The following is a 21,026-nucleotide window of genomic DNA, read 5'->3' on the forward strand; positions in this document are numbered from 1 at the left end:
CAGAATCTACGGTACACAGACATGATTCACCAATTCTGCAGTGGTGTGATAAGGTTAGATCTCTCGCTTACGGTCAAGATGTGAAGGCACTGAATTACCTCTGTGTGTAAAATACTGCTTTTTGGCTACATAGCTGCACCAATCATTCACCGTTAATTAAGACAGCTACTGATATCCTGCAGTTCAGTGAGCTGTTATGTACTATGTATCTAGCAGGTGGCGTTGGTATACATGCTGGGTTTCACCAAGAAGGGAGGTAGTGAGTCACATTTTTAAAGGACTAAGACAGGGAGTTCTGGATTGAGGCTGCAACATTTAATTAGAAGATAGCAAAGCAGGACAGATCCACTGAGATGCAGCATCTCATTTCCAGGGAGATTTACTGTATTAGGCCAGACCACTGTTTTATTGACCTATTAAACTCTTGAGCCATATATGGGTCATTGAGCTCCACAACAGGCTATTTTGAGTTGCAGTAGAAGTTAAGTTTTTTTTGTTAAAGTTGGTTATTTCACCAGTTTTTCAAAAGCGTATTTTACATCAGCATCGTGACCTGTAAATAGGTCAGACACACGGTGCTATACGCATGAAATATTGTCAGCAGCCAGCATTGCGTGACCACTTGACAAATTATTCACTTCCACAGTTACATTTACGTGCGCTTCCCTTTGCTCACAAGCAGGCGCCAACCTCCCTGTTGGTCTTTTGTGCGCCTGCGCTCCGCCTCCACTCGATGACTGGTCTGTGTTGTTATCGAGTGCTGACAGGCACGTGAGCAGTGCTACGTCATCGTAAACATTTCCGGGCGACATGGCGGCTTCTGCAGCTGGCAAGGTATTGAAATAAAACCTACACAGAAGCGATTTAACACAACATCGGACTAATGTGTTACAATATAAAGAGCGTATCGGTAGCAGGAAGATCACAGGTTGAACACGTGTGGAGTTATTGAAACAAATTAGCTGTGAGACGGTTAAGTAACAGATGTAAACAGAAAACAAGAGTGATGTGGATGCCACAGCTGAATGTTTTTCTTTACTACTACAGTATTAGCATGCCACGAAAGCAAATCATTTTGGGTTTAAGATGAACATGTAAACCCGTGGTGAGATTTTATACTGTTTAACATGCATTTTATTAAATAAAAAAGCTTTTTGTTTAAAATAGGCAAACCCAAGACCATGAAAAAAAAACACAGAAATAAAATACTACAAGCTAATGTTGTTGTTTTTAGTGCGATAGAAATATATGATTAAGGGTCATACTAGCTTCATAGGTCACAAATTCGAATATTAATACAGTTTGTGTTGTGTGGTGGTGCTACGGCAAATCGGAAGTGTTTAAAAATGTAACACATCCGTTTTGAAATTGCTATGCCAGTTCCTGAAATGAAACTTTACCGAGAAAACCCCATTACATAGTAGTGTAGTACTGACTGTTTATGTTCAACAGACAGTGAGAGAAAATGGACATGATGACGTGTATTCAGAACAGCATTTCTGACTGTGCTGAACATGTTTTCAAGTTTTTCACAATTACGAGTTTCGCTTAGCCGACTATTTGTCAGAACAGAGAGTCGTTTTAAATCAGAAAGTCAAAATAAATAACTATAGATTATCTGGCATATCATCTGCAGGGATTGCCTGGGTGGATAAATACTGTAAATGTCCACAAGCAATGTGTTGTTTAGTTAAACAATTATTTGACCCTGCTTTAAATTCCACATGTAAAGTGTAGCATGCACTGTATGGTTCATGGTGTATTACAAATGCACACTCAATATTGCTCTTATTATTGATTCTTGTTTGCTTACAGGTTGTGTATGAGCAAGATGGCATTTTTATTCACTCGAGCACCGAAAGAAATGAAGACCAAGATTCCCTCATTTCAGGCATACTTCGGATTATTGAAAAGGTAGACTTGCAATGTTTGAAATACTTCATTATTATTATTATTTGTTTATTTAGCAGACGCCTCGAGTCAGTGGCTGAGGTGGGATTTGAACCGGGGACCTCTTGGTTACAAGCCTGTTTCTTTAACCACTGGACCACACAGCCTCCTATGTGTTTGTGGTAACAAATGTTTAAGTGACCATGGGGATGATTTTAGGAATTTCCCATAACACTGGTGGCTGCAGATACTGCCGGAATTAGATCGTAATCTGTCACAGATACCGTGTGTTACTGAATTGGCACAGGGACTGGGGTGAAAACATCAGGATGAGTGTTTGTTGCCTTTTTGACTGTATTACAAAGGGTAGAGGTTGGTATTTTAAGACATACAAGGGTACAATACTGATACAGATATTCTTTCTTTTCCAGGATGGTGAATTAGTGGTGGAATATAAGCCACTGGAAGATGGTGTTGATTTATCAAATATGCTTTATGCTGGAAAGGTATACCTAATTTATTCTTTCAAATAACTAAACAGCTGTTATTGAAGTATTGACAGTTGCATTTTGTATGTGTTTATTTCTATAGTTTTCCTAAAACTATTTAATTATTATATTTTTTAAAAATGATATTTTGCCTGAATTGTTTAAAGAATAAAGAGTTTAAAATGTTACGTTTAGGTTATGTTATTCTTTTACACCACACAATGCAGAAATTCTATCTAATATGTCCATAACATTTGCCTCGTCTCTAGGATTCTAGTTCAGTTGTAGAATGGACACAGAGTCCCACAGAAAGGACACAAAAGAATGCGGAACATCAGCATAGCTATGAAGCTGAATGGGACATGATCAACACCGTCTCCTTCAAAAAGAAACCTTACACAAATGGAGAAGGTGTGTTGAACTTTCTTTACCCACTCTCACCCATCAATCACAACCCTTGGCGATTGCTAGGGTACAGTAACCTAGCAACTGCCAAAGGTTGTTATATACATATACAGTAGAATTCCTGAGAGATCAGCATGTGTAGTCATGCATTATGTGACAAGAAGGTACACTGAAGAAAATATCCCCCTAGTATACTATGTCTAGATGTGCTATAAGGCTGCTAATTTCTATAGATGAGGGGTAAACCAAAGCTTTAGATTACACAGCAAAGTTGTGTTATTGATCTAGAGTCTCTAAACACATCCAGCCCTCTTACAGTGGATATTGACTGTATAGAAATATACATGTGCTCCAGGAAACTTCAATTCCAAACCTGTGGTTATTGAGTGATCAAAAAATGCGACCATATGTCTTTAAAAATACTGGCTTTGAGTTCAGTTTGCATAATACTGACCTGGAATACAAACACTACTGAAAAAGACAAATTGTATCACAGTTTGTATGCATACAAAAAAAAAACATGTTGACCAGGCTGAGAGTCTGGTTATTTATATTAATTATAGTTGCCATAGTAACAGTTGGTCTTGTGCTTTATCTTTACATTAAAAATGACATTTAGTTGTTGTTTCATCACTTTATATTAATAAAATAATTGAAAACCCAAGACTGGAAAAGGTCTGCTAGAATATTAATACGGGGTGATGTGTGATGTCTAGATTTGTTGTTGCAATATATGTCTTATTTATTATTTATTTATCTCTCTTTATCTTTTAATAAAGTCTAGTAAAATAATAATTGCTGTACCAGAAAAAGCAAAACAAACAAGCACAAAAGCTCTAACCTTGATATTCTGTATGACTGTCACAAACAAACGTCTTGTAATTATTTCAGGGACATCAAACCATGTACATGAAAGAAGCAAATGGGCCTTCTTCTTTAATGTGATTGACCTGAAAACAATCAAAATAAAGCTGGAGGGCTGGTCACATCTCGTCTTCTGCCTTAAAGACGAAACTTCCTTACCTGCCCTTCATTTCCATCAAGGAGGCAGTGATTTGTTCATAGATTGCCTTAAGAAATATGTGCTGATAAATGAGTAAGTACTAAAAAAAACATTTTACTTCCTGCAATTAACAATTAAAGAGATTTGGACAAGTGGTTTTAACAAGAAAACCTTATTGAAGTTATTTTAGCTTATGTAGTAGGGGGCATGTATGAAATGGATTCCCAAGTGTTTTTAATTCTTTGTGTAGTAAGAGTTAAATTGCTCAGGCAGATCGTAAAATATAATTGCACCGAGTTAAAGTTTAAACAGAAATATTTTGATACCTGGCCCAGTGTGCATGTATAGGTAATTTAAAATACTACTATTACTAAGATGTGCCTTTCTGCTTCATTGTGTATGGAAAAGGCTTGTGTATGCTGAGCACAATGACAATTACAATTGTGTTAATAACATACTGTCATTTATTTAGAATATAACACACACCCTGTTTAGTATGGTAAAATGAATCTAAATCTAAATGCGGATCATTAAAAGGGCCTGTGACAGGGTGGACGAGGGGTGGCGTCAGGTCAGAAGCAGGAACCAAAAACTGACACCAGATAAGTACTGCAGTTTCAAAAGAAACGCAGCGTGCCCCGTTATATTTAAATAATACAAAAATAAATAAAATATTTAAACAGAAAACACTTACTCACAGAGTGAAAATAAATATTTAAACACAATAATCACAAACACAAAATACTAAACAATACAGGTCAGGCTGGGCAGTAGCCTTCACTGATGTAATACGTTTTTTTAAGTTTCGTTTTGTTTCTCTCTCCTTTCTCTCCGCTCTCGTTCTCGCTCCAAACACCTACCCAGGTTTATGTGCAGGTGACCATCTCCCGATTAGCAACAGATTAATCACTTAATTAACTCGGGAGATGGCCACCTTCTGCACAAGGTTTTTTTAATTCCTGTGGATGGGGCTACCCATCCACGCTATTAAAAAAAAATAACAAAACACAGAAGGACGGCACCTCGCTCGACCTATATAATAAACACATAAATCATAAAACAAAACAATAAATTGCACAGGGGCAGACGGGAAGACCCCGTTCTAAAAATAAAACAAACAAACATACACACACGTACAGGGCTCCTCGTCCTGTTTCAGGGCCCTTTGACGTGGTTTACATTCTTTTGATGATAATAATTTTATTTAGCAAACAGCAGGTTTTGTAAATACTGCAATACAGAAAGCGTTCTAAATCTAAATGTGTCACTGGAGGCTGTGTTCCACCCACACATGGCCAGCTAAAGAAAGAATTTGTGAAGGCATGACTGGACATTGTGGATGAGCAATGATAAGACATGGCATTTTACTAGGTACCTTATGGCGAGTGACTCATCGTGGCTTATCTGTAGGGTCCTTGTTTATAACTGTCATTAGTGTCCGTCAGGGTGATTTAGTTCCATATGGATGATGCATTTGATGTTGAGTCCAGATAGGCAGACATATGAGTTTCCAAACAAGTCATTGGTCTAGGTCCTTAAAGCTTTTTTTTGTTTGCTCCAAAATTACCACCATTTTTTGAAGAATTTTCATTTAAGGCTTGTACTGTATGTACAGCTTTAGAATGTATTTTTATGACTATAGTGGGTGTTTTTTTTTTTTTTAAATAGCTTACTCAGTTTTTCAGTAGTAGTGTTTTAAAGGAGTTTAATTCTAAATTCTGCAGACATTTTGATCTTGATTACAGTCTCCTTAAATGTTATAACCACATTGTTAGAGTGGAGAAATTATTTGATTTAGTAGCACTTATAAATGTGTCGTTTGGAATGCAGACATGCAGTTATCAGGGAAAAAAAGTGTTGCAGTTAAAATAGAAAGCAGTTAGTAACAAATAGTTTTTTTCTGACTTTACTTCATTTAAATGTTTTCTTTTTATGGTTTTGCTTTAAAGGTTTGCTTATGAACTGTCTGCATTTCTGCTTGTTGAAAAGGCTTGCATTTGCTTTGCTAGCTGAATGAATGACTTGCCCTTCGTCAGTCCCACTGACTGCAGTCGAAGATGTGATTGTTCATTAACTACTGACTCCTCAAAAGAGCTACCTCTTAGAAGAAAATGTCACGTCCGCTTTCTCATCACCTCATACTTACCATCCTGTCATATCTAAGCTCAAAAAACAGATAGCAGTTATTAAAGTTCTTATCACTGCCTTTAATAATGAAATTATAAGGATTAGGTGCTGGTGGGATAAATCAACCTTAGTCTTCCTTGTGTTTGACTTGAATATAATATCTTAGTTGCTGGATTTAAAATAACAGTACCTTCATCAGCACTGGAATTAATCATACAATACCTATTCAAATTCCTTGCTTGCGAATGAAGCTATCAAAGCCACAGTTATATTGCATGTTTCAGTGTTAAATTGTGTTAATACTTTGAATTAGAAAGCAAGGTCTCTAAATTCACAGCTGGGATTTGCTAAACTCATCTTGAAGAAGAGGAAGACCAATGCTCGCTTAAATTCCAGTACTGATGAAAAACTGCCTGGTAAATGTAATTCAGAAAGTCTTCAAGTCACCAAACCACATGGAAATCTCAATGTCATTAACTAGGTATTATATCAACTCTGCTGCAAAAAGAAGCAATGTAAACAGTCTTTCCATAGATTATAAAACCAGAAGCTTCTGGCCGAGGGAATAGGCTGAAATAGAAGTAACTCTCATACATGTCTTCATAGTATTCACTGGTCATTCTTTTTCCCTGTTTTTCCTGGGCTGTATTGTGTAATATGTCACTGGTGTTTCCTCCTGTAGCACACTAACCTCGCTATAAGGAGTTTACAACTTTACTGCAGTGAGGCAGTGAGGCAGCGTGCAGGGGATAACCTGGATGTACTGCATGTACAAATGACTTGTTTTTGAGAGAGGCAGTGTATTGAGACTTAAAACCAATCCATCATCGTATTTGTGTGAAAGATTTTCCAAGAAGAGCCAGTTTATGAAACTTATTTGTAATAGTCTTTTTATAAACATTTTAAATAACATACAGTACATGCAATCTTTTAATACAAACATGTTCTCAAATATGTAACTTATAATAATTTATAAATGTATAAATCCTATCCCACAACCCATACTTATATCTTCAGTGCTAATTATTACATAACAGGAATAGGAACTGGATACCATTCTAGACTCTAACACTGGGACTAGCCCTTATTTATTATTACTCCCTGCTGAGGATGAAACTGTCTATGAAGTAGATATAGTGAAGCCAGGTGTCCTTCTGTATGCCATGCTTCACACATGTTTGCATATATCTGGAAAACAGCGTATGCAATTGTTATGAATCTTGGCAGTAACATGATTTAGCATAAGCTATTGAGAGTATCCGATTTTGAGGATCTCAAATCATCTTGGCCATCTGGATCTTGGCCATCTGTCTGTATATGCAATATTAATAATATATCTGGAAATTGCTTATCAAATTGTGATCAAATATTTCATTGGTAATTCAAATTCTGTATGATTCTGTAGGTGATGTTAAATTATGTCAAGGTCATCAACAGTGATTTATTTCCCATTAGGTCTCTCTTTGATGAAAGAGTTTTAATTGTCAGCAACTACAACAAGGCTCTTTCTCAGTCCTTTGAGAACTTATTTGATGATACCACATTTGGCCTTGTTCAAGTAGGTACTCCTTTTCTTTATATGCATTGGCAGCATCGCTCTGCCAAGTTCAATATAATGTACTATACTGCTGTTTATTACTGCTGTTCAAAAAAACTAAAACAAAACATTAGTGTTCAGAATCTTAGGATTGTTTTATTTATTTTTTAATTAAATTTGACAACTCCCTCTGGCAACTCCCAAGTATATTTGGGAAAGAATATGTTAAATTAGTGTCTGTTAAGTGGTTTAAAATTAAGGCTATTACCCTTTAGTGGGAGTTCTTAACTCAATGTGCATTTCCTTGGCAGACAAACTCAGTTTATCTAATTCTGTATATTGGAATCCCACAAGATTAAAGGGATTGTAGTTGACACAATAATCATTCATTCACTGTATAGGTCTCAAATGGTTTGAAACACGCAATGTATTTTCATTTTAAAACATGTAATTTGGTACCCATCTGTACCTTAACCATCTATTTTTCCAACCTTCATTTGCTACTTAATGTTGGCTAACCTGGTGAATGAAGTGTGTCCCTTGCTCCTGTGTGGTTTTTGGCTGCCACCTTTTTTTGCAAGAGGTTTCTTATATTGCATAGCAATTCAAATAGTGTTTGGCTTTGACCTTAAAAGTACATATAGCTAATAAAATGAATCCAGTTAATCCTATATACAATCCTATATATTGCTGTATGAAAGAGGCACACGTTATGTTAAACATACATTTTAATTTGAATGGTATTTTTTTCATGGCATTTATAAACCTTGAGCATATCTTGCACTCTTTTTCCATGCTGTGCATCCCATTAAAGGAATGTGTCCAGCACATCTGATTTGCTTATGGTAGTTTGAGTCCTTGTAGGAAAAGCAACTCTAAACGTTCTCCAACAGTTTCAAATCAATTACCTTTAAAAAATTAACCTTTTACCATAACCTTTTTTCATATAGGAAAACCTGAGACAAAATTATAGCAACATATATTAGGTAAGATTTACTGGAATTATATTGTTAACACAATGTACTTTAACCTGGTTCTTTGCTGTTTTATTTTTTTTCAGAAATTTAGGAAAGATCCTTACACAACAACAATGGGAGGCTTTTCTAAAGTTACCAACTACTTATTTGATGCATTTAGAGGGGCTGATGTTGAATACCAACAACGACCAGCCGCAGAAATGGCAGACAGTCTGAATGAGGTCATTCCAGGGCTTGAAATCAACCATCAGGAGGAGCCAGGCTTTGAAGTAATTAAAAGAGTAAGCCATTCCTTTTTTATAAGGAGTAAACATTTATTCTCATTAGCTGCATAATTCATTTTTAATTGGCCTTTATCCTTTACCCTTTGTATCACTTGCAGTACCCATGGAAACAACTTTTGCTTTTTTTAAAAGGCTTAGCAGCTTGCTAAGTATGTCTCTGATTGTTTTCGGATTCCTGCCTTATTCACAGAGCTGAGGTACATGCTTGTGATCTCTGTAGCAAAGGATGTAAGACTTTTCTAGTGTTTGGAGTAGTCACTGATAAAACTGAATTCTTTATGTGTGTTAATTCACAGAAATCATGCTCTTGAGAATTCCAAGTAAGCATATGGTAATAATACAAGCAGATGAAAGCAGAACACAGTATGTTTGGGCTGAAATCAGTATGCCATCAGACACTTCATTTATAAAAAATAAATAAATGAAAAGGAGTGAAAATGTGTATTTGAAGGCTACTTGAATTAGTTTCTTGTACTGTCTATAGAGACCTGCAGTGTTATAAGCTTGCTTTGAACTTATTGATTGACATTGTTCATCATAGCTGGGAGAAATCGAATGCAAATCACAAAACTAAGCTTATAAAAATAGTTTGAAATGTTGAATACCTGTTAGATCATCTTGAAAGGCTTTATTGCCTTTATTCATGGGTTAACCTTTATAGACAGCACATCCCTGCAAGCTGGCTGACAGAGAGACAAGCAATGTTAATAACTTATCTGCGCATTTCAGATTGATTTGGGCACAAAGCCAGATGTTCAGAGAAGAGAACCAGTTTCTGTTGAAGACTGGGCTAAGAATATGGACACAGAAGGAAGAATACAAAATGTTCATGATTTAAAGCAAAGAATTTTCAATGGGGTAATTGTATTTGTTGCTATAAACCCTATACATTTTTTGTCCAACTTGATTGATCCAAAACTAAATAGACTTGTAAATAAATAAAATATTTAAGCCAAAGGGCGTTACAGCACCAAGGCAGTAAAGTAGACTAAGATATCTTTAATTTCCTTACAGTATGGAAAAATGAAAAACTGTGCATTTCATGTTTTGCATGGTTGCATTGTAAATTCTTCAGCAATGCATGCATACAAATGGATTACATTGGGGATGGTCACATTATTTTTATTTGGGGAGTTTTAGTTTGACTCCTGTACATTACAGTTATCTGTGAATGAAACCCGCAGTTTTTTTTTTAATGGCAATCAAAAAGGTAGTCTTTCATGCTCTGTAAGAAAGCAGTACATTTCCTTCTGAAAAATTAAAGTTTGATTACAATTTTGTGCCAGAGAGCTTGCTGCTGACCTTGAGAGTTGTTTACAGCTGCTGGCTGTCGGAAACCTCTTAAAGAATTACACCCCCAGTAGTCCTCACCATAGACACTGATGTATAAATCTTGTAAGGGAAAGTCGGAGTATAAGTAGGGCCATGGAAAATTCACAATTTTATGGAAATCGTGTATTTGACTGCCTACCGTGAAAAATGTCAATATTGTTGATTTCTGGGTGAGATCTGAAATCAGATTCCCAAACATGGCAAAAATTGCACGCTGTTTTTTGTCAATTCCACCAAACTGGATGCAGAACGAGCAATTTCCGCATATGGACAGGTTTTTACACCACAAAGACAAACCATGAGTGTTGAAACTGCAACAAGATGCACGATGCAGGCCTTCAACAAATAAGTAGTTTTCTGCTCACGGGCCAGATAACTGTTTTGTGTGTGTGTGTGTGTGTGCACAACACGCTAGATGGATAAAAAGTCACATACGATTTCTTCTTGTTTTTCCTGTTCTTGTTCTTCAGATTATTTTTTATAGTTTGATTCACTCAAGTAGCATGATATTATGTAAGTGGTTTAAAACATCATATATAATTTAGTGTGTGTAAAGAAAAACACAGTTTCGGTTTTGTCACTTGCACTTAACCCTGTTTTTAACATTTTGTTTTTCAAAGTCAGCATAACGCTATACAACACAGTCTGTTTGTTACATTTTAAAAGATTGTTTTAAACGTTACAATGTAAATGTTGACTCAGTAGCTACCATTAAATGTTTCAACCTCAGTGATTTTCTTTGATGTGCTATTAATTTTAGGCAACTTACAATAGAAATTTATTTATTTTTAAATAAAATGGCACTTCCATGACAATCCGTGAAATGTATTGTTTTTTTTATTGTCATTCGTGAATTTCTTGAAAAAGTACCGTGAATTTTCCGTGGCCCTAGGTATAAGTCCAAAGGCTAAATCAAATAGGTGTTACTAGCGCTATCCCTCGTGTATTGTGGGTAACAAGTGAGTAACCTTGTAGTTTGATACCTACCTTGTAATAGCCTCACAAAATAATGTAACAGCAGATTATTAAAAAACAACAGATTTTGTTCTAGTGCAGTTCGGCTATTGATTATAAATTAGTTATTCTATTTTTTTTTCTTTTTCTTTTGCCGTATTAATAAATAGCTGTTGCCTCCTTAGGGACTTTGCCATGCAGTAAGAAAAGAGGCTTGGAAATTTTTGCTGGGTTATTTTCCTTGGAACAGTACGAGAGACGACAGAAAGGTTTCGCAAAAAAGAAAAACGTGAGTATATGTTTTTTTTCTGTGACAGTAGTAAAATAGTTGCAGGAAACTGCACAGTAGAGTTTACAAGTCATTAAACCATTGTTACGTGTATGATTATGTGTTAAACCAGTCTGCCCATGCCACTGGGTCTGTGCATAGTTCACTTGTTCTATCTGTCTGACTTTCTGTACTGCAGTAGTACAAAAACAAAGCCACTAACAATCTCATTTATTTCTTAATTAGTGACGAGTACTTCAGAATGAAACTCCAGTGGAAATCAGTCAGTGAAGAGCAAGAAAAAAGAAATTCAAGATTAAGAGATTACAGAAGCCTCATAGGTAATGATGAATCATTTGAAGTAATGCCATTTTTTAATTTTTTTTTGACAAGCTATGAAGTAAAACTAAAAGAAATTTCAGGCTATTTTGGTATCTCTAAACTGCGATAGACAGGAATTAATACCAAGCTATATTTCAGTATAGGACTGCTGATTTTACGTTGTTTGAACCCACTGACTGTAATGCAGCCCTTTATTCACTTCTTCAGATTATTAATCTATAAAATATTTTCTGGTGCAGTTTCGAAGTGTGGTTTAGTTATCAAGCTTTGTGGTTTGCTCTGATATTGATTCAAAGAGAAAGACTTGATGTCGACTTAGTTTGGCATTTTAAAGTATTTAAATACTTTACATAAATCACCTTATTAAGCTGTCTGCATTTGCCAAAATGCCACTGGATTGATATTATGATAACACATTTTATAACATTTTGAATGAAAGCTTTTCTAAACTTGACTATAGCCTTTTTAGTCCTATTTGCTTTTAACAGGCTGTAAATGGAGCTCAAATTCTCCTTCGTATTGAAAATATATTCTGCTTTAGTTGCTGTTCATCTCAATGAAGGACAGTGTTTGACAGTTTTTGGGAAAGAGCAAAAATGAACATTGCTTGCCATAGTAACATTTATAGCCTAGACTTTTTGAGCGTATTGATATATGTCCAGTCCTTGCAGCATAATGGTGTTAGGTTGGACAGTAACGTGGTTTATCGGTGTAGAGACAATGTAGTCCTTGGTCTTTGTTAGGCTCTGAGAATAATTTAGCATTTATAATAAAAGTGTTATGGCACAAACAGTTTTGACCTGTCGTATTAGAGACCTAACGTATACAGTAGGAAAAGAGACATTTCCATTCTGAAATCCCCTAATTTAGTTCTATAAATGTATCAATTGTACAATTGTATTAATTGCTTCGAACTGGAAGTCTTCATTGAAAAATACTTCTAGACCAAACATTTGTCATTGAACTTAAATTTCTTTTAGCATTTGTAAATGTAGTACCATTGTTTAATAGCTATGGACAGTATCCTGGAGATGTCAACATATCAGTGACCAAAACTGCTTCACTGTTCATCGCTGAGTCGTGAGGTTCTGTGTGTAATGCGTATTTACATACCAAAATAAGCCTTATTTTGATCCAATGCAAAGCAATTGATTTCTATACATGTTTTTCTGCACCACAATTTGTGAAACTGTAAACAACAGGGAAAAAGATATATGCTAAGTAATCATTGTTTATGTTTCTAGAGAAAGATGTGAACAGAACAGACCGAACCAACACGTTTTATGAAGGTCCAGATAATCCAGGACTTATTTTACTTCATGATATTCTGATGACGTACTGCATGTATGATTTTGATCTTGGTAAGTCATAAATTGTATAATCTACCCTCACAATGTTCTGGACCCAGTATCACTAGTGGTTAAGATAAGAAAATAAACCTGTGCTTTCTTATTTGTATTTTTGGGTGTTACCAATACATGTATAATGAATTGTGATCATGCCTAGAACTTTTAAAAATGTGAAACCTTTTTTGATTTTGAAAAAACAGAATTAACCGTGAGGACATCCAAGTGGTAAAAATAATATAAATGACTTCAGTTACTTGTTTTAATAAATCTGCTGCCACCACTTCACATATGAAACAATTTGTTCAGAAAAACATAACTGTTTGGTTTAAATACATGTCCTGGAGAGGTAAAATTTGTTCTCTTTACATGATGATGAATTTCACTTTAATGGCGATGTTTTGTTTTTTCCCCCACAAGGGTATGTTCAGGGAATGAGTGATTTACTTTCTCCAGTTCTTTATGTAATGGAAAATGAAGTGGATGCCTTCTGGTGTTTTGTGTCCTTCATGGATCAGATGGTAAGGGCTTTAATTAAGTATTAGATTTCTTCTTTCTTTAAATAAAAAAAACAAACAAACAAACATGTTCGCTTGCATTTTTGATTCTATAACAAGCAAATAGTAAGTGCTAAATAATGGGTCAGTAGAAAGGCAATATTTGCAAGCTAAAGATTAAAAATGCAATTCTGCTTCTGCGTAGGTCACTAAAATAGACCACATTAACTGACAAATAACTAAATCTTGTTATTTTACACTATATACTTTCACCAAAATTGATCTCGTCTGGACCCATCATTACTGTATTATACATAGGGCGTCTGATTCTCGAGTGAAATGTTTTTCCAAATTCAGGTGAATACTTTTTAAAAAATCGTGAAGAATTATTTAATTAAGAAATCAGGTGGATTTTTTAAAATATATAATCAAGAAAGAATACATTTTCAGGTAGAAATCGGGTTTTATTTAGAAAGAAATGAACAAATGCTTAAGCACAAAGTGTTGACAACAAAGTTGTCATGAACGGTTTAAATCCCCAGCGTATGTATATTTCCACACATTGGGGTATGCAAACTTTTGACGACATCTCTCTCTCCTCTCTCTTTCTCTTTCACACACACACACACACACACACATACTGTATATGGAGGCATTTCTCCGTTCAAATCAAGTTTTATTTTGTAGTAGAGTTTCAAGTATAACAGCACAGAGAACATACAGGAAAACTAAACAACTTTACTCCATGCTGTTCTACAAAGAGAAATGATCAACTGTTACATCTAAATGCTCTTGGCGCAAAAACACAGTCATAAAACAAATAACTGGGAAGAAAAGTGTGCAAAAAAAAAGCAAAAACCTTAAAGCTATATTGAAAAATCTAAAAAAACTACACTAAGAAGCCACATTTTTCTAATAGGTAAAATAATAAAGGTAAATCAGCTTACTGTCATCGCTGCCAGTTCTGCTCTGTTGCATCACAGACAACTGCGTATGTGTTTATTCATATACAGTATGTGCCTATTCGGGGAGTTTTCGGGTTTAACCCGAATGCAGAAAAAGCATTCGGGGTTGGGGGGTAGAAATTGGGTTAAATCGGGTAAACCCCGAAAATCAGATGCCCTAATTATACATTAAAGGAATTTACTTAAATTCTATGTATTGTTTTATTTTTAAGCACCATAATTTTGAGGAGCAGATGCAGGGGATGAAGACCCAGTTGATTCAGCTCAGCACTTTACTGCGCTTGCTAGACCTTGCATTCTGGAATTACCTTGGTAAGAGGATGAAGCTTTACTTTGTGGATTCTCTCATAGGCACTTTCACATATTATTATAGTTCCATATGCTAGTCAATGTCTTTATCAATATGAGTAGTAGTTTATTTGATTCTGAAACACTCAAGTAGCCTGGCACATTTTGCACGTTTGATAAAAAACAAAAAAATGAAAACCTTGTTCTGAAAGCATAATCTGCAAAGATGACATGTTAAGATTTGCACAGTAATTGACTGAAATTCCATGTGTTGCTGGAGTGGTGGAGATTTATACTGAATTGCATGATGCTTCAGAGAACAGCTGGAGATTTGGAATGTATGATCAATTTGTAATTTAAAATTTGAGAACGTACGGAATTGCTCAAATTAAGGTTTTATCAACGGATATCAATTTTTAGATGATCTGTCCTTGATTTGCTGTTTGGTGAATCTCTGGTCAAAACTTCCGCTTCAAAGTTAGTTTAGAGTTCAAAGTTTTATTAATAATGTATAGAAAAAACAAACAAACCATGCTTGCTGAAACTGATTGTTCATTGTGTAATTTTAAATATTCAGAAGCTAAATCGCTGTTTGTCTTATTGCACAGAATCGCAAGATTCAGGATTCCTCTACTTCTGTTTCCGGTGGCTTCTAATCCGCTTCAAACGGGAGTTCAGCTTCCAGGATGTACTGCGGCTATGGGAGGTGAGACTCTACTGCCAGCCAAGAATTAGAGTTAGAAAGAGCTTGGAGAAACATGTTTAATACTCTATTTATGGGAGCAACCTTTATCCAACATCACACAGAGGCGAAGCAATTTAGGCCCAATTGCATCTTCTTTATACAGCAAAATAATGTTAAAACTGTAACTTTAATATAATAGACCTTTATTACTGGTGCTTATTTGCTACTCCAGTTACTTCTTGTGGCGGTTTGGGCATATTTATTTTAGTTTTTTTCCTCTTCTGGTTTATGGAGCACTTCTGTACTTGCAGTTTAGTTTTATTTTGCGAGAGGCACGTGATCTATTCATCAAAAATAATAAACCCTAAAACCTCTTTTTACAATATTCTTGTTAAAGGTGATGTGGACTGGATTGCCTTGCCAAAACTTCCACCTGCTTGTTTGCTGTGCCATATTGGATTCTGAGAAACAGAAAATGATGGATGAACATTACGGATTTAATGAAATTCTCAAGGTAATAACACTGTTGTCTTCTTAATTTTGTATTATTTAATTATTGTATGTATGTACCTTTCTGTTGAAGTATGCACTTTAATTTCTTCAGGGTCTGTGGTGTTCAGCAGGTTGATGCACTAGTTCTGAATTCCAGTCTCACTGTATAGCAGATTACATAACAAATGTACAGTTTGCCACTATTGTCTCCAACGATCTGTCAGTACAATTGACCCTAACCCTTTCAATACAATGCATTCACCATATACATCGTCAATGCTTTCTCATTTATATTGTACAGTATTTTACAAACAAAAGACATGCAGTTCCTTTTGGTTCACATATCAATTACAAAAGTAATACATGGGTTTCAATCTTTTAACTACTTCAGATTTTCAGTTTTAGTGTGCTGCTTTCTGAATTTTATAGTTCACTTTTATCATAGCACATCAACGAGCTTTCCATGAAACTGGACGTGGAAGAGGTACTTCGCAAAGCTGAGGCAATCTGTTTTCAGATAAAAAATTGCAAGGTATGTTGATTTGTATTGTTTGAGGAAAAAAATGATTTTCACATATATTTTTTTTACTTCATTCTGTTGCACATTATGCATGTAGGGATGCTTTTTATTTGTACACCGATGCACTCATGTCTAGTTCCTGATGGTGCTGTGCAGTGCATTGCTTTAATGAGAGAAGGTGAAATCCTTATTAATTTGTTTTTGTTTTAGGATTTACCTTCTGCAGTTCGTGAGATCCTGGAAGTGATACCTGACACAACAACTCCTGCAGCAGAAATATGTGAACGCAGAGCACTTGATACCAGGAGCCCACCCAATGCAACTTGCACAGATGAGTTACAGCCAAACCCTGTGCCAAATGGAAGGGACTGAAATTCAGGGCTCAGGGAGGCTGCACCACATGTTTACAAATTGGCACATGTATAGAACTGGAAAAAGAAGCAGTCTTTATACCAACAACATTTTTTTCCCACCAACCTCAAAGATACAAAGGGTTTGATTTTAAATATTTGGTTTTCAAAGGTGGTAATTTAAATAAGTTTCTTATACTTTGGCACTATTGATAATGAAAAAAAGAATGAACAGAGATTGAAGATCTAATTATTTTTGTAATTACTTGTACCATTATGTCCTTTCATTCTAAATAAGCATTCCTTTTCGCTTATTGATGATACATACTGTATATTTTTTATTATAAAGAAAGTGGGGGTTCAGATCAGGTTGATCTATTTTAATTAAAATGTTCTGTGTATTAATACATATTAAATCTTGGTAGGTCTAACAAAGTTGATCGGCTTTGTAAAAATAAAAAAGGATTAAAGGAGAGCAGTTGTGATAATCATGGAATGGTATAATCATGGACAAGAAGAACAGTTTTGATGCTAATTGTAAGGTGCATATGACAGTATTGCTTGTGGAAATGTTGATTGAAGACACGTACAAATCATTTTAAAGACCACAATCATGAATGTTTTATCTTACAGCAAGAATGCAAAAGAGTGAAGTTACTTACACATTTGAACTGCACAGCCTAACAATAAAATTGTTTTCATTCATATATATATATATATATATATATATATATATATATATATATATATATATATATATATATATATATATATTCAAACAATATGCTCAAAAATTCCTTGACCTTGTGATCAGTATAATTATTTGACCTTCTATAAATTATAGTTACTGAAAAATAGGGTACAGTGTGTATTTGGATATATACAGGTGTATATGCTCTGAACTTACTGTATGTGTTTGATCATTCTTTTGATAAAGAAATTTTACAGACTTATGTGCCTACTTTTACTTGATTTGTATGCTTGGTATGATAGCGTCAGTGTTCAGCTGTAATTTTCAATTCATAGAGCTTACAATTGAGATGGTTTTAAGTGGCTTCGACAATGTGTAAACAGCTTTTGTAGTATTGGCAGGTCAAAGTTGTTAGAACTATCAAGGTAAACATTTTCTTCAACAGAGTTTGCAGACTACCTGTGAATATGCAAACTAACTTAAAAATAAATGAAGCAAAGCAACTACTGCAACTATTTTTCATGTAACTTAGAACTTTTGCAACTGTATGCCATCATATTGCATTTTGTTTAAAATACATGGCAAATCAAACACTGTTGTATTCATCTTTTGTAAAGAAAATGTACTTTAGGCAGGATGTACACGCGTTGTAGTGTTGCAGCTAGCGATTGTCTCTTGATCTGACTGTGATGTTGCACATATTACTGACCATACAGCTTTCCCTAAGACACACGACTTAAGAGCAGATTGCAGAAGGGCACTGAAGTATTAAAAAAATAATAATAATAATAATAAGGCAACAAAGAAAAAGAAAAAGCTGTTGACTGAAATCTCTTTAATCTGTTCATAAGACATCATCAGATTCATAAAGAGGTATCTAAGGCATACTCCTATCTCCAGGCTTTTTCATATCCTGTCCCACAGGAAATTGCTTCACTTTTATGATAGCTTTTTGTTCCGCGTAATACTTTTTCTCTTATCTTTTTTTCACTAGAACAAATGTTCCTGCTTTCGTTTGTTAAAAATAGAATGTTCTTTTTGTATTTAACTTTAAAAGCTTGAATAAAAATGTGTTAGTTATTCATAAAAAATCTTATCATAAATACCAATGGTTTATACAATTTGAATAAACAAAATGGACCCCAGAGGTCATTGAACAACAAATATTAGAGAGGAAACATGAATATTATTATTTGTTTATTTAGCAGACACCTTTATCCAAAGCGACTTACAGAATCTAGGGTGTGTGAACTATGCATCAGCTGCAGAGTCACTTACAATTACGTCTCACCCGAAAGACGGAGCACAAGGAGGTTAAGTGACTTGCTCAGGGTCACACAATGAGTCAGTGGCTGAGGTGGGATTTGAACCGGGGACCTCCTGGTTACAAGCCCTTTTCTTTAACCACTGGACCACACAGCCTCCTATAAAATTCAGTCAGTCAAATGACAATACTATATACAGACGTGCTCAAATTTGTTGGTACCCTTACAGCTCATTGAAATAATGCTTCATTCCTCCTGAAAAGTGATGAAATTAAAAGCTATTTTATCATGTATACTTGCATGCCTTTGGTATGTCATAGAATAAAGCAAAGAAGCTGTGAAAAGAGATGAATTATTGCTTATTCTACAAAGATATTCTAAAATGGCCTGGACACATTTGTTGGTACCCCTTAGAAAAGATAATAAATAATTGGATAATAGTTATATTTCAAACTAATTAGTTTCTTTAATTAGTATCACACATGTCTCCAATCTTGTAATCAGTCATTCAGCCTATTTAAATGGAGAAAAGTAGTCACTGTGCTGTTTGGTATCATTGTGTGCACCACACTGAACATGGAGCAGAGAAAGCAAAGGAGAGAGTTGTCTGAGGAGATCAGAAAGAAAATAATACACAAGCATGGTAAAGGTAAAGGTTACAAGACCATCTCCAAGCAGCTTGATGTTCCTGTGACAACAGTTGCAAATATTATTAAGAAGTTTAAGGTCCATGGAACTGTAGCCAACCTCCCTGGGCGCGGCCGCAAGAGGAAAATCGACCCCAGATTGAACAGAAGGATAGTGCGAATGGTAGAAAAAGAACCAAGGATAACTGCCAAAGAGATACAAGCTGAACCCCAAGGTGAAGGTACGTCAGTTTCTGATCGCACCATCCGTCGCTTTTTGAGCGAAAGTGGGCTCCATGGAAGAAGACCCAGGAGGACTCCACATTTGAAAGAAAAACGTAAAAAAGCCAGACTGGAATTTGCTAAAATGCATATTGACAAGCCACAATCCTTCTGGGAGAATGTCCTTTGGACAGATGAGTCAAAACTGGAGCTTTTTGGCAAGTCACATCAGCTCTATGTTCACAGATGAAAAATGAAGCTTTCAAAGAAAAGAACACCATACCTACAGTGAAACATGGAGGAGGCTAGGTTATGTTTTGGGGCTGCTTTGCTGCACCTGGCACAGGGTGCCTTGAATCTGTGCAGGGCACAATGAAATCTCAAGACTATCAAGGCATTCTGGAGCGAAACGTACTGCCCAGTGTCAGAAAGCTCTGTCTCAGTCGCAGGTCATGGGTCCTCCAACAGGATAATGACCCAAAACACACAGCTAAAAGCACCCAAGAATGGATAAGAACAAAACATTGGACTATTCTGAAGTGGCCTTCTTTGAGTCCTGATCTGAATCCTATCGAACATCTATGGAAAGAGCTGAAACTTGCAGTCTGGAGAAGGCACCCATCAAACCTGAGACAGCTGGAGCAGTTTGCTCAGGAAGAGTGGGCCAAACTACCTGTTAACAGGTGCAGAAGTCTCGTCTGTACATCTGGCCATGGTCCCAGGATGCAGGTGGTGTGGTCTAATGTTGAGTGGCAGGTGATAGATACTGACCATTACCCTGAGTTACCTTGGAGATTTTGTAGGCTCCTTATGCTTGTCATTTACTCTGCAAAATTATAAAAGTATCTCCAGACTGAAAATTATATATTCGATATTTTGGAGAATTGATCGATTGCTGCATACTGGAGAATATGTTATTGTAGATTACCAAGACTTACTGTATTGTAAAAACCCAACCAAAATGTTGAACAAAATTATGATTCCCTCTCGTCAAATGTTCATTTTATTCCCATAGGAACTGCTCTTGTGGTTAAAACTTTATATTAAGAGGCTTGTTACACATGGCTACAATCTGGAGAGCCTTTAAAAGCACTTTTGCAGTGCCAGCTGGTGCTCTGTGTAGTAAGTTGTTTCTTATCAATTTGTTGATTATTTTCTTTACAAGTTTTACTAGGTCTTTGTCTCCATAAAAGTTATAGACTGGTATTCTCCTGTGACTGTGATACAAGTAAATGAAAGTCTAATGAAAAAAAAAAATGTATTGAAGCAGTAAGACTGAGTGAAGTATGGGCTAGTTTGGTAAATCTGGCCACAATCCTTGGTAATACTGAATTTCGGAATGTCTTGCTGATATCAAAAGTCAATGAAAAAATAGAATAGTGGTATGTTGTTGAACACCACATGGCTGAGCAGCATTGGCAGCTTTCCACGAACTGGAGCTTTTTAACTTATTTAAGCAAACAGATAGATTT

At 35.6% G+C, this 21,026-nt stretch overlaps 1 protein-coding gene across 1 annotated transcript; it reads left to right on the plus strand.

Moving 5' to 3' along the window:
* The first annotated feature begins 728 nt into the window (after positions 1-728).
* LOC117419375 (TBC1 domain family member 15-like) lies at positions 729-18,032 on the plus strand. The gene is made up of 17 exons (XM_034032074.3): positions 729-834; positions 1,816-1,914; positions 2,322-2,396; positions 2,648-2,789; positions 3,675-3,879; positions 7,369-7,471; positions 8,511-8,708; positions 9,441-9,569; positions 11,183-11,286; positions 11,512-11,606; positions 12,852-12,968; positions 13,374-13,474; positions 14,628-14,727; positions 15,312-15,409; positions 15,786-15,902; positions 16,326-16,412; positions 16,611-18,032. The coding sequence occupies exons 1-17, from the start codon at positions 811-813 to the stop codon at positions 16,770-16,772; spliced, it is 1,956 nt and encodes a 651-aa protein (XP_033887965.3). The 5' UTR covers positions 729-810; the 3' UTR covers positions 16,773-18,032.
* The last annotated feature ends 2,994 nt before the right edge of the window (positions 18,033-21,026 follow it).

The sequence above is a fragment of the Acipenser ruthenus genome, chromosome 14 (genome assembly GCF_902713425.1).
Source record: "Acipenser ruthenus chromosome 14, fAciRut3.2 maternal haplotype, whole genome shotgun sequence".
Taxonomy (NCBI): domain Eukaryota; kingdom Metazoa; phylum Chordata; class Actinopteri; order Acipenseriformes; family Acipenseridae; genus Acipenser; species Acipenser ruthenus.